Genomic DNA, 14,664 nt, shown 5'->3' with positions numbered 1-14,664 from the left:
TGGTCTTCCAGATCTTGCTTTAACTTCCACTGTTCCTGATGACTGCCATTTCTTAATTCCATTCCGAACAGAGGATATTGACATCTGAAAACGCTTTGCTATCTTCTTATAGCCTTCTCCAGCTTTGTGAGCGTCAACTATTTTCAGTTTCAGTTTTCTAGAAAACTGCTTAGAAGAACCCATGATGCTGATTGTTGGGGCAAGGTCAGATAAGTCTGGGCATTTAAAACCTTTGAGATTGACATCACCTGGTCTTCCCAGACGATGATTGAGAACAATCCATGACACTTGCAGGTCTCAGCTTTGCAAAGGGGGCAGTGCATGCTATAAATTCTGCAGGGTGCCCAAACTTTTGCAGACGCCATTTTTTTGTTTTCTGTTATTTTGAAAGTGTAAATGATGGAAATAAAATCTAACTTTTGTTGACATATTATAAGAATGTCTAATCTGTAATTTGATGCCTTTTGGAGATTTTTCCATCTTTCCTTGGCTTCTTTATGCACATTAATACAAATTTTTAGCTGGGGTGCCCAAACTTTCGATCCCCACTGTATATAGACTGTACACAGTACAGTTTGGTGCTCTCATCCTTATACTTTAGTGATTCCCTCCGAGGGTCTGACAGGTTACCACAGTTGACAGCCTCTAAGATCTCTACACTATATACCACCATATACTTGAACCACTACAAAGTTCAGTGCTACTACATTATGCATAAATACTGTGGGTGCAGGACATCATGGACCTGCCCCTTAAGGGATGTCACCCCTCTTGCACTTACAGTGTAATGATGCAGAGAGATGACATAATCACTTTAGCACTACTTTCTACATCATTGAGGACCCCTTACCACCAGCGAAGAGACCACAAGCAACAGGACCCTGCACATCAAAAATTACCAGATCAAGAGGCAACCACAAACAATTTAGGCATTTTATGATTTCCAGAGAAACTGCTGGTGGTTTCTTAGGTCTGTTTGGGGATATTTATACAGTGTTGAGAGATGGTTGACAATAGATGAACCCTCAGCTATTTATTTCATTAGGAATACTGGAGGCTGATTCAGGTTTAAACTCTTACCTGAAACCCGGATGCAAAATAATTGCTGAAAATGACTATTTCTAAGGTATGTGCAACCTTATAGGCCTACCGAACAGAAAACATATTTATGACAGCAGGTCATTTAACAACTTGTCTCAGCACAGCTGATATCAGATAAAGTCTAAGACCCTACAAAGTAACTGTAAATTGCTTAGCAGCCAGAAAATGGCACACAGCTGATCCACATTAGATAGGTTTATTAAAAACAAGAGATAAAAAAACAGCCCATTTAAATATTGGAAAAAAGTGTAACCTAAAAATTTAGGGCACCTTACTGATTGCCGAAAAACATAGTCCAGCCATTTTTTAGGAGGGAGATTCTAAATACTAGATGTGAATTTTGTGGGCATAGCATCCACTATTATTATATTTGTTAAAGAGACCCTGTCAGGTCTCTTATAAAATGCAAATTAAATTTCCATGCAATAGAAAGCCATGCCTCCTAACCCCTCCCCCCTCCTCCTTTCCGTTTTCATCACTACATCCTCTGTACTCTTTAGCATTCAAAACTTCTGGGAGTCTCAGATATCTGTGTTGTGGTTACATTCCCCACCCCTACATCACTACTGAGTCCTGTAGTGGCTTATGGGTTCCAACATGGAACCACAGCACATGATGGAGAACAAAGGCATCCAACACTCCAGGTTGTGTTGAATGCCAAAGAGTCTTAAGCTGGCCATAGATGGTTCAAATCATGGCTGATTCAGGCGGAAGTGTCCCCCATCAGGAGAACATAATGGTTCTGCGGTAGAGATTCCCCCATCAACACAATCAGTGTTGATGTGGGAATCAAATTGTAGTTGCAGGAAAGAAAATTGTTCTGTCTATGGCTGGCTTAATGGAGGGTGCAGTGCTGGAATGAAGAGCTGAATGTACCGCCTCATTGTTTGCAGAGGATTTCCATTTGCCTTTTTTTAAGAAACCCAAATGTAAAGTGGACTTGTCACCGATTTTAAACCCATTATCAGTCTGCCCACTGAGAACACTTTGCTGCTACTTATTTAGATTGGAAGGGGAACAGAAAAGAAAAGCTATTAGTGAACTCTAAAGAGGGTGCATTCTATTTAACACTACAGGATCTAAGGCTGAAATCTCAGATCTCAAAAGAGTACTGGAGAAGTTGCACAATAACTGTAGAGAGATGTGTATAGACAGTGATTATAAGACAAAAAATAAAAAAAAAACACTAAAAAGTTGATGGACACTAGACCTTCACACCTATATTAGCCTGTTGGACATCTCATTCAAAAAGCAATAGACATAATATAAAGGATATAATCCTACCCGCCCCATCCTTTGTGGCTATAATGGTTCTCATGCTTCTTGGAAGGCTTTCCACAAGATTTGAGAATGTGTCTAAAGGAAATTGTTCCCACTCAGCCAAAAGATCATTCCAGTGGTGTTGATCTCAGGTCTCTGTGCAGGACACTCCACACCAAACTCATCAAACCATGTCTTTGTACACAGAAGCACAATTATGCTGGAACAGAAGAGGGCCTTGCCAAAACTGTTACCACAAGACTGGAAGTCCTCAATTGTATAAAATGTCTTTGTATATTGTATTATCAATAGCACCCTTCACTGGAAACACCTGAACTCAATCATTTGAATGGGTGTCCACATACAAAAAGAAAAGAAACACTTTTAGAAAAGTACTTACAAATAACATAATCCTAAATATAGCTGCGATGGTTAAGCAGGTTTTCGGGCTAGAATACTATGAGATTGCAAAGGTTTATATCAAAGTCACGATGAACAGAAAAAGAGCTAAATCAGGACTAATAATCTGTTACTACAGGCAGCCCTGGATAATAAATGTGTTTTCAAGCACTTATTGGGGTTAATATGCAATGCATTTGAAGGTGACCAGAAAACAGATAATGCAGAGAGGTTTGACTCTCAGTCTGCAGCACATTTGCACGGCTCCTTCGTAGCAGTATAGGAGGCATCGCACTATAGGTAAAGTTTGAATTAATTTTCCTCTGGGTTTGCTTTTTTACATTCTAATTTTCCACTAAATGAGACATCTGTTTCTGGGAACAGAAATTTTCGATGGTTTCCACAGCAACCATCATTCTGCGTATGAAATGTATTCGAACGGTTACCTCGGAAGAAAGAAGCAAATTTCATAGAGCATGGGATTCCGCCGAGTGATCAGCCTTTCTGCAGCAAATATTTTCTATTCATCATAAACCCAAATCTTACATTTTCTATAGAGAAAACTCAGTGCTCATTCCGCCACAAACACGGAGTGCAAAGCTAATTAATCACTAAAAATCCCTAATGTGCATGATAAGACAAGTATATGGATTTATAAAAGGCTTTTGGTCAATTTTCTGACCTAATACTACTTGGCTATTATTGGAAAATGCTGCTGGTTGATGAAACACTTCCCATAAAGTTTGCTGAAGGCACAAAAAGTTGAGCATTTTCTCACCAACTACTCAGACCTGATTTATGAAGTTAGGAGAGAATAAAAACGGTTCCAATTATAATCTGAATTCTGAATTTTAACTCTTTTAAATGTATGAGTTTGGATGACTGACTAAAACAGAATGTTTATTTACCTGAAATTTTGGAAAACATTCGGGAGACTTTGACCAAATCTCACCATTCTATAACGTAATGCATTAGAGTCAATGGGGAAGGTGAAATTAAAGGAACAATGTCATGTTGCCTATGCAGGACAAAGTGACAAAATCATTGCAAAAGGTCCCCAACCCACTTATACTTATCTTGCCTGCACTCCCTTGATATTCCTTCCTCCATCAAAACTGACATTGAAATAACCAGTGTCAATGTTCTGGAGCAATGGTGAAGTTTCTTCCTCATTCATGTGATTGGCTGCTTGGTCTGAGCACTGCCACTGGAAGTAATGGAGGAAGAAGAGGCAAGGATATTCTGGTAAAGTGAGTATAAGCACTTGGGGGCAGCCTTCTGCGGAGACATTGTCATTTTGCTTTGTAGGGGTGTCTCTTTAAGGTAAGGAGTTAAATCACTCTCAATGGTTACAGAAGCTCCTTTTAAGTATCCTGGAATTTTTTTGTGTAAAAAAAATGGTCCCTCATTAACCTCATTACATTATGTTTTCTTCATACGTTACAAAAAAAAAAAAAGAAGAAAACAAGGCAAAGTGAAAAAATATATAAAATAAAAATGCATCTATAAAAAGAAAATGATCAAATACACAAAGAAAGTACAAATACAAAACATAACAGATAAAATAAACATAACTACCTTATAAAAAAACATACCCTCTAGGGACCAGTTCACACCAGAACGTGATGGGGGAAACCCTTGTTCTGTGCACATTTTCCACACCACGTTCAAAACGCACTGCAGTTGCGATTTGCAGTGGGTGTTAATAATAACTTAATGACACCCCAAATGCAGGTTGCAAACGCAGTGTATTTGCCCGTACAGAAGTACCATGCAATGCAGTTGCACGGAGTTTGCAAAAGTAGTGCAAGCAGTACTTTGAGTGCTGTGCAGTGCGATTTCAGCCCATTCAAAATTAAATGGGCTGAAATCGCACTGGACAGTACTGTATAGATACCACAGGAACACACAACGCGTTCCTTTGCGATTCCCAGTGTGATCTGGCTATCAAAAAGAAAAAAAAAAAGTTTATTTAGACAAATTTTCCCTAAAGAGCTAAAACTGAGAGTTTTAAATTCTGTGAAATCGCGAGTTTTACAGCCAAATCCTGTTGCCAAAATCTCTCTGCTCATCTATACTTTTTTTTTTCTTTTGCAAATACTCTTCATTGAGTTTTTTGTAAAAGTGAAGTGGTATAGAACAGAGTCTCTTAGCCATACCCAGGCTCGAGAAATAGAAAACAAGGTAAAGCCAACGACAACCTAACAAAATTAATATTAAACATAAAAAAGGAAAAAAAAACCAGACTAACATTATAAGCACTCAGGTTATGCTATAATCACATGAAATACAGTAAAGGAAGACATCTCATGGAAAGCTTCCATTAGAACAACAAAGCTCGCTCCTTAAAGTCACAGAAGAGGCTCCCGACCGTGTTACCAAAGGGACCATGATAACAGAGCAGACTCCACAGGACAACCCGACAAGATCCAAAGTTATACTGATGATTCAATGAGTAGAGGCAGTAGTGGTGGGAAAATGTAGGCATATGTCCGGAACCTTAGAAAATTTCTTGGGGCAGCCTCTAGATTCATACCTAAGTTTAGAAAGAGGTATAGCTGCAGTAACTAAATGTTTCCAGAAGCCCAGAATAGGGGCCAAAGGTGATTTCTATTTTAGAATTATAGCCTTACGGGCGTGGTATAAGAGCAGACCCAATAACGTTCTTAGCTCTTGAAGAATCTGAATACATTTTGTAAACTTATTTTGATGAGAAAAGTCCAAAATAAAAAAAGTCCTTCCAATTCTTGTGTAAAAATTCAAAATGAATTAAAAAATATAATAAAATAACATGAGATTAAAAGAAACATATTAAAATACAAATAAAAATGTAGTTATGTTCTTAAGATAAAAATTGTGTGTAAGTGTATGTAGCTGTGGCTTAATAGTTGCCTAGCTTGTCATCTCGTGTAAGTGTGCGTAAAAAGTCTTTGTTCTTTTAGTATAAGCAACTTCAAGGCTCTCCATGCCCCCTCCCTCACAGAGGCTGGGTCCAGTAGTTCTACCCACATGTGAAAGGTGAGAAATTTGAGACCCTCACAGAGAAGGGGCCTCTCCATCCAACATTTGGTTACGCTGACAAATTCCATTACTGTGGGGGATGGGGATTGTAACATATATACACTATAGTCAATATATATATATATATATATATAAGTTTATATATCACTATATATATACTTAATCTAAAGTTCTATCTTATATTAATATCCTAATCAAGAAATACTACAGTATAAAACTTGTATTCCTAACTTATTCATGCCTAATAAACTCCTATGTACTTTCACCAGAAGTAAGTATTTGCTTCACACTATTTGGGAGGGAGAGAATTGTAGAGTGAATGCTCATGACTAATTACTACCAAATGTAAGCTCACCAAGAGATGTACAGACTAATCCTATTTATGCTTTCACATAGACTATAAAATATATTTATTTATTTTACTTTTCCCAGTCTTGAACAATTAGAAATATACCAACTCAATTATTATATTAAGGTCAAACACACTCACACACTCACACATATGTTAGTAATGTCCGGCCGCTGTATATAAACAGGCTGATGGTGGAAGTGCAGGGGCAGGTTGCCGTTCATAAATGGCGCCCGCCATTTTGGTTTGTGCACGCTCCCTGGGAGCGAGCGGCACTGCGATCCGGTGCCCTGCTGTGTCCGATCGCTATATGGGACCTCTGTGTGAGGTCCCGATCATGTGATCACTGATTGACCAATCAGTGATCACATGAATAGGTGTAAGCAAGATGTCACTTCTGACATCATTGCTTACTATGTGTGAAATCTGTGAATGATCACAGAGGTCACATGGTACAAGGCTATTCACAACAGCCTTGTACCATGTGACAAGCTGTGACCAATCACAGCTCACACAGTACTTCTCAATGGCTGCAAGAATGCAGCCAGAGAGAAGGAGAAATTATTGCTTTTATAGCCTTTATGTGTGTAAAAGCAATCAGTGTAAAAAAAAATATATATTTTCATCACCCCCCCCAAGTAGGGTGACACTGTACTGCTAGGGTGACAGTATGTAAAAAAAAAGATAACTGAATACATTTTGGCCAAGATTTATGAAGAAAGATTATTTATTTGCCAAGTTTTATAAGAAAAACACTTTTTTTTCCAAATTTTTGGACTTTTTCATTTATACAGCAAAAAAAAAAAAATCCCAGTGGTGAATAATACCACAAAAATAAAGTTTTATCTGTCTCAAAAAAGTCTCCAGCTATGATATTATAATATTAATGTGTATGCAGTTCATTCACTAACTTGGTTGGCTAAGCTAATCAGCACATGCTTCATCAAAACAAACACCAGCCAAGAGCTGGCATACCTGGGATCTGTTGGGGGTGACATCTGTTATTTATTTTGCATTAACATTTAATGTAGGAGCAATATAGAATAACTTGAGGTGACTGTAGAAATAGTAATGAACATAAAGAAGTCATAGCGCATACTTTGAATGCATACATGAACACAGCATCGTACACAATTTCATATGCTGCTACTTGCAAACACCTGTTGTAATACCTGTTGTACACTTTTTTATTTGATCCACAGAATGGCATATTCTGTTCGGTGATGTTGCTTTGTTTGCCATATGCGCCTTTCACACGTTAGTCACATTGTGGTTTTTTTTTAGGAAAAATCTTAACATATGCATTATTTAATGATACAAATCTCTATACAAGGCACAGCTGAAAAATGGGATTGCAACGTTCATGTGATCTTTCAAACATGTAACACCAATGTGCCATTACGAAAGCCCAGCACTGCCTTCTGCTGAATAACTACCCAGATGGCTCCTACAACTACCAGCAGAGTGGGGAAGTGACTTTACTCTGATTCTCATTCAGCAATGGGCGTGTAATTTGTTCTTCTGTTATTTAAGTTCTCTTACAATGCAGGCTATTTACAACATACTAGTAAATCAACCTTCTGAAAACCTCTGCTACTTGCTGTGCACATACCACCTACTGGTATATTTCTAATGTTTATGCAACTAAAATGAAACAAAAAATGTTCTAATTAAATTAAACTAGAACACTATACATTCCCTTCAATACATCTTTATCAAGAACGTGCAGTGTTAAAAACCTCACATCTGTGTATAAATATTTTTGGTATGAACAGGGAAGGGGGGAGGGGCGCTATAAATGCTCACTATTCTTCCTACACAGTGTTTGCGATTCACTGTTCTCTTTCGCAGATTAAGTTTGCTCAAACTAATTAAGAACAATAGACTATGTGGCTCACTGAGTTTAACTCAACAACTATTCAGAAGAGATGCTGACCATAGCCAATTGAAAAAGAATCTACAAAGCTATATATTATATATGTTGATTAAACTGTTAAAGTCATGTAAAAAAAAAAACAATAAAAGCTCATATAGTGTACTCCCTTCAATTATACAATAGTGTTTTGATAACACATTCTTTATTTTTGTAATATGGTTACAGCAATGTATTTTTATTGATGATGCTTTCTCCTCATTGGCAGGCAACCTTGGTTTTATGGCTGGGGATTTAACCTTCCTCGGGGGCAGGCCTTACTAGATAAATGGAACCTTATACCAGAAGGCACAGACATACTTATAACACATGGACCACCCCTGGGTATGTAATGCAATTTTTACCTAGTAAGAAATTGATAAACTGTCCATCAATGTTGTGTATAACTCTACAAGTCAGTGGTCGCAAAATAATACGTGAATGTTTGGTTTACATATTCAGGACTTATGCAGTCTTCAGTCTATCCAACATATTTTCAATACATATGTGTATATATTTGTAGTTTGGTCATGCCATGTTATACACAGTGGAATTGAGCACAAATCCACCTATTGCTTAGATCTTTTGAGGACTTTATTGACAATTTTCACTACCTGAATTTCAAATTGTACCTAAATCAGATGGTCTGTGCAAAGCCAGATGATGGTGTCACACTTCCATGATGGAAGTATTCTGTTAAATACACATTATAGGATCCAGCTGTGACTCCTTTCCCATAATCTCAGAGCTGATTAAAATTAAAGAGTGGCGGGTGATTCAACCCTGCAATATGCATGCAAAGGACCAATTTTATCCCAGTCATTGCAGAGCGTGGAGACCCAAAACAGGGAAGCCTATATTCCTTTGCAGGTCACTGAGGAAGAAGAAACCCAATCTGTCTGTGAGTGGAGGAACCTGCTGTGCAATCTCTCAGCAGTTACATAGCAAATAATTCTTTAGACCACATCACCAAACCTCACTCCAAATCTGCTAAGACTAACATTTAGAATCAGCAGTGCCTTAGATCAGCCTTTGTCAACCAGGGTGCCCAGACACCCTGGAGTGCCTTCAAACGTCTTCAGTGGTGCCTTGGCAAAATTCCTCAAAATTGCCCAAAAATGTATACAAGCTAGCAGGTGGATTAAGCCTCCCTCAAAGCCACCGGTTTTCACCACTTTTCACTTTTATAACCTTCTACCTGCTGGCGTCCTAACAACCAGTGACATCGTCACTTGACAAGGAGGACATTGGGCACCTGCACAGCATCCTTGCTTGCCCCTCTCTGTCAGCACAAGGGTCAGAAGAACTGGAAGAATAAATCACCTCTAACGTTGGGTGTCCTGCATGTGTGGATGTTGCTGCATTATGTAAAACTGTTAGAATAGTTTTTTACATTTTAGAATGAGGTGCCTCAAGATTATGCAGCAGTTTAAAGGGTGCTTTGAGATTGTCCATAATTTTAAGGGGTGCCTTGACTGAAAAAAGGTTGAGAAACGCTGCCTTAGATCTTGCACTGCAGATATATAGCTATGGCGCTGCAGGCACAGCTGTGCCTAGGCACCCTCAAATATTAGAAATTGCACTGTTATTTTTCAATAGGATCTACAGGCAAAAGGTAAATTTTTCAGAGTTTAGCTCAGGCACAAATAGTATTACGAAATGTTCCCTTTAACATTGCTGCTGTCTGCTCAGATTTTGGCAGCTGTCCTTGAAAGCGATGCTAAATTTGGAAGCGTGGCTAGAACACCAATGAGAACAGAGCTTCAGGGCAATGATGGGCATAGAAGAATTATGATTGTGCTCACTTGATATGACATATTTGAAATAGTGGCAAGCATTCCAGTGGTTAATCAACATATTGTTATCCTCCATCGTTCCAGTGTTGGTTGTGTTTGTACATTTCCAGTACTTTTCCTTTACTGTAGTGCAGGGCCGCTCTCCTCGCAGGAACAAAGTGCAACTTTGACCTAAATACACAGCTGAAACACATACACTGTGTGTTAGGAGGCATTAGGGGCTTCCTTAATTGTGGTTTCAAGAGCAAGCATGCTTCAGCATGGGAGAGATCCTTGATTGGGTCCCATTACCAAGTTTGGTGGGATGCAGAGGTTAGGCCTCTTTAAATAACCTCTTTAGGCCAGTGGTCTTTAAAGAGAGGCATACAAGTGCTCAATGAGAAGAAACCCACAAGAGCTGGGTGGCAGTATGACAGCCGACCTTGTAGGGTACTGATTTTGGCAGAATACAGAAGAAAGAGTTACTCCTGTCATGCAGGCTATTCATACTTCAGAGAGTGACTTTCTGCATTATTGGTCTACACATCCTCCCCTCCAAACTAGACTTGTTACCAGAGCCTGATTTCTGCATAGGCAATGTAGACTATAGCTTAGGCCAACAGGGCCTGCGTACAGCCACCTACATGTCATGTCACTGTTAATAACAGATTTTTGTGTATAATCAAATGTTTTGGGCTGGCACTCTGCCTGCCAGTGCATTTCTAATGGGTCCTTATCGTTGGTGTCCATGACAGTTTGTGCATTTTTATTGTTAGAATAGTGTTTTGCACACTAGCCGCTGCCTGCTCTGGCACTGTACACCTAGAACTGAACGTGCCAGTGGAGTAAGATGATAGCTAGTAATATCTATGTGTATTGATGTAGAGTGGATAAATTGTTCCTTTAAGTTTCTTTGCTTCCCAGTCTGATATTATGGCCAACCAGTCAATTGCAAGGGAAGGGGGCACAAGACAGCTGCCCTAGGGGTGCAGGAAAAATGAATCTGGCCTTATCTTCCATAAAAAAGTACAAGGGCTATACCGAAAATGATGAAAATCTGGGTATAACTCTTCTTTAGATTTACATATTGTGACGGGAGTGACTTTTGGGTGTCGGGGGACCTCTGTATCATCTCCCCAAATCATTATGTTTAACCCACCCTGTGCCTGTTAAGGGTTACAGGGTGTGTATGTGAATGTCTGAGTCCTGTGTATAGTGTGTTGTCCTTTGTCTAGGCCACATGGCTGTCCATTGTCTGTTTACCATGTGCTCCCCCCCATGGTGCTGTGTCTTCCTGTCCAGCGAACTATTATGGGATGTACTGTTTGTGTATTGGTGTGGGGGTTGGTCAATGTCCTTTGCCACATGGTTGCATCCCATTGTTCTGTGTCTGGTTGGATGGGGAGGGGTGATGAGGTGTTTCCTGCCTATACTGTAGCCCTTCCCACTGAGAGGGTGGGCTGATGATGTATGTCCTGTTCCTGGATGTGTTTCCCCGCCCTCTGTATAAAATATGTTGTTTGTGAAAAATAAAGAGTTGTTGGCTTCCTGTTTTAGTAAGAGCTGGGTATTGTCTATTTTCCTGAGGGATTTCGAGGGTGTGGTCCGTGGATGGTGTTCGGACAGGGAAAGTTGTGCTATAACGGAAAAACTCAGTGCGGTCTGGGTTCCGGTTCCGTTGCTGTGCTGACAGCAGAGCAGTCAGTGACGGAATGTAGTTGCAGCTGCAAAAGTTAATAATCATTCCTCACTCATGCTGTTTTACACCACCGAACTTTCGGGCTCAGGCTATTGCCATTGGCTTGCAGTGCCTCTGGAAATTGCCTTGGCTTGGGCACAGGAGAGCTGAATGCTGTGCTGTGTAGCCAGCGGGCAGTGGCTACACAGCACAGCATTCAGCTCTCCTGTGCCCAAGCCAAGGCAATTTCCAGAGGCACTGCAAGCCAATGGCAATAGCCTGAGCCCGAAAGTTCGGTGGTGTAAAACAGCATGAGTGAGGAATGATTATTAACTTTTGCAGCTGCAACTACATTCCGTCACTGACTGCTCTGCTGTGCTGCTTGCCGCTAGTGCCATGTGCGGCAAGCAGCAGAGCAGGGACCCCCCTCCTTATCTACGTCCCTGTGCACAGGTATTACAGAGCTTTTCTCCTATAAATCATAATGGGGGGAAGGTTTGTCAGTAAGGAGTCAGGGCTGTGTTTCTCTCACTAGGTCTGCTTTAATTAAAGCAGAAGTAATGTTTCTTTTGAATATGGTTGGCACAGTGGCTTAGTGGTTAGCATGTCTGCCTTGCAGTAAATGGGTCATGGGTTTGATTCCTGACCATGGCGCCTTGGAGTTTGCATGTTCTCCCTGTGCTTCTGTGGGTTCCCTCCAGGTGCTTTGGTTTCCTCCCAGACTCCAAAGACATGCTGGTAGGTTAATTGGATCCTGTCTAAATTGGCCCTAATATGTGTATGTATGAATGTAAGTTAGGGACCTTAGATTGTACACCTCTTGAGGGTTAGGGACTGATGTGAATGTTCAATATATATGTGTAAATTGACAGCATTATAAAAGTGGCTGAAATAAATAAATAATGTAAACCCTCAGCGCAGAGGTCATTGGCTTTTCACACCTCACTAAGTGTCTTATTGCACAAGGGGTGAAGCACAGCACTACAGAGAACAATGTGTCTCCTCCTAGTCACAACCTGTGCTCTGCCATCTTATTTCATTGACAGTTGTATTTCATAAAACACGTAACAAGTAGCTATAACGAGAGCAGGGAGACAGGGAGGATTAGGGTAGGTTTAAAAAAGCTCCATTGCATGCCCAGGTATAGGCTAAGAATGATGCTTTACACCATACTGCATTTTCATGCCCATTGCATTGCATCTTTATGCACATTAGTATGCATTTTTAAGTCATGTGTTGTGAAGTGACAGGTCCCTGGAAGAATCGAAATACTAACAATAATGTATTGGCTATACCTTTTCTTGCAGTTGAGATTACATTCGTTAATGTGTATTGTGTTTTCTATGTGCCCTTGCAGTGATTTGCACTCATCAGAAAGTGCAGAAAAATACAGGTCTTTGCACATGATGTGATTAAACCCTAAAAGTAGTTCCTGTGGAGAACTTACTGTGATGGAATATTTGTTGTGCTTATTTCAGACAGGGGCACCACCTTATCACCTCCAAATAATACAGGGAAAGTCAACAGAATAGACTCTACAAAATATCAGGCCATAACCAAAAGGGTCGAGTATCTGGCTGCTCATCCCTATATGAATGCATGTACCCAAAGAAACCCCAATGGGACTTTAATGCAGCAACTGGATCATACATATATTAGAAAAGACATTTGGTTAAAAAATTTATAATAAAGTTGATAAAAATCTTTTTTAACCAAATATCTTTTCCAATATATGTATGATCCTATTTCTGCATTAAAGTCCCACTAAGGGTTCTTTGGGTACATACAAAATATCAGGCATACTTTTTTAGCTAACAACTTCAAAGTATATGCATTAAAAAATAAATACTGTGGTTTTGCTATAAACACAAAAAACAGTGCAGTGTGCTAATGTAAGTTCTACTACACTGCTCAAACAAATTAAAGGAACACTTTTTATTCAGAGTATAGCATGAAGTCAATTAAACTCCTGGGATATTGATCTGGTCAGTTAGGTAGCAGAGAGGGTTGTTAATCAGTTTCAGCTGCTTTGGTGTTAATTAACAACAGGTGCACTAGATGGGCAACAATGAGATGACCCCCAAAACAGGAGTGGTTTAACAGGTTGAAGCCACTGACATTTTTTTCCTACTCATCTTTTCGGACTGTTTTTCATTAGTTTTGCATTTGGCTAGGGTCATGTCACTACTGGTAGCATGGGGTGATACCTGGACCCTACAGAGGTTACACAGGTAGTTCAACTCCTCCAGGATGGCACATCAATACATGCCATTGCCAGAAGGTTTACTGTGTCTCCCAGCACAGTCTGAAGAAAATGGAGGAGATTCCAGGAGACAGGCAATAACTCTGGGAGAGCTGGACAGGGATGTAGAAGGTCCTTAACCCATCAGCAGGACCGGTATCTGCTTCTTGTGCAAGGAGGAACAGGATGAGCACTGCCAGAGCCCTACAAAATAACTTCCAGCAGGCCACTGGTGTGAATGTCTCTGACCAAACCATCATAAACAGACTTCATGAGGTTGGCCTGAGGGCCCGACATCCGCTAGTGGGCCCCGTGGTTATGGCCCGGCACCATAGAGCTTGATTGGCATTTGTCATTGAACACCAGAATTGGCAGGTCTGCCACCGGCACCCTGTGCTTTTCACAGATGAGAGCAGGTTCACCCTGAGTACATGTGACAGACGTGAAAGGGTCTGGAAAAGCCGTGGAGAACGTTATGCTGCCTGTAACATTGTTCAGCATGATCGTTTTGGTGGTGGGTCAGTGGTGGTCTGGGGAGGCATATCCATGGAGGGACGCACAGACCTCTACAGGCTAGACAATGGTACCCTGACCTCCAGTAAGAATCGGAATGAAATCCTTGGACTCATTGTCAGACCATAGGCTGGTGCAGTGGGTCCTGGGTTCTTCTTGGTGCACGACAATGCCGGCCTCATGTGGTGAGAGTATGCAGGCAATTAATGGAGGATGAAGGAATTGATCCCATTGAATGGTCCCCACGCTCGCCTGGCCTAAATCCAATAGAACACCTCTGGGATGTCATGTTTTGGTCCATCCGACGCCAGGTTGCACCTCAGACTGTCCAGGAGCTCAGGTCCAGATCTGGGAAGAAATACCCCAGGACACCATCCGTTGTCTCATTAAGAGCATGTCCCAACGTTGTCAGGC

The 14,664-nt window shown here is 40.5% G+C and overlaps 1 protein-coding gene across 1 annotated transcript in view; it reads left to right on the top strand.

Moving 5' to 3' along the window:
- The window catches only part of MPPED1 (metallophosphoesterase domain containing 1), a 97,701-nt gene that overhangs the window by 69,780 nt on the left and 13,257 nt on the right, over window positions 1-14,664 (top strand). Inside the window, exon 5 of the mRNA XM_089680805.1 lies at window positions 8,272-8,387. Within this exon, the coding sequence (XP_089536931.1) occupies window positions 8,272-8,387 (116 nt within the window). The remainder of the gene's footprint in view (window positions 1-8,271; window positions 8,388-14,664) is intronic.

This window comes from Staurois parvus, unplaced genomic scaffold (genome assembly GCF_062004578.1).
Source record: "Staurois parvus isolate SC_StPar_1 unplaced genomic scaffold, SC_StPar_1.0 ptg000249l, whole genome shotgun sequence".
NCBI classification, from domain to species: Eukaryota; Metazoa; Chordata; class Amphibia; order Anura; family Ranidae; genus Staurois; species Staurois parvus.
This window is presented reverse-complemented; position numbering and strand designations above follow the sequence as displayed.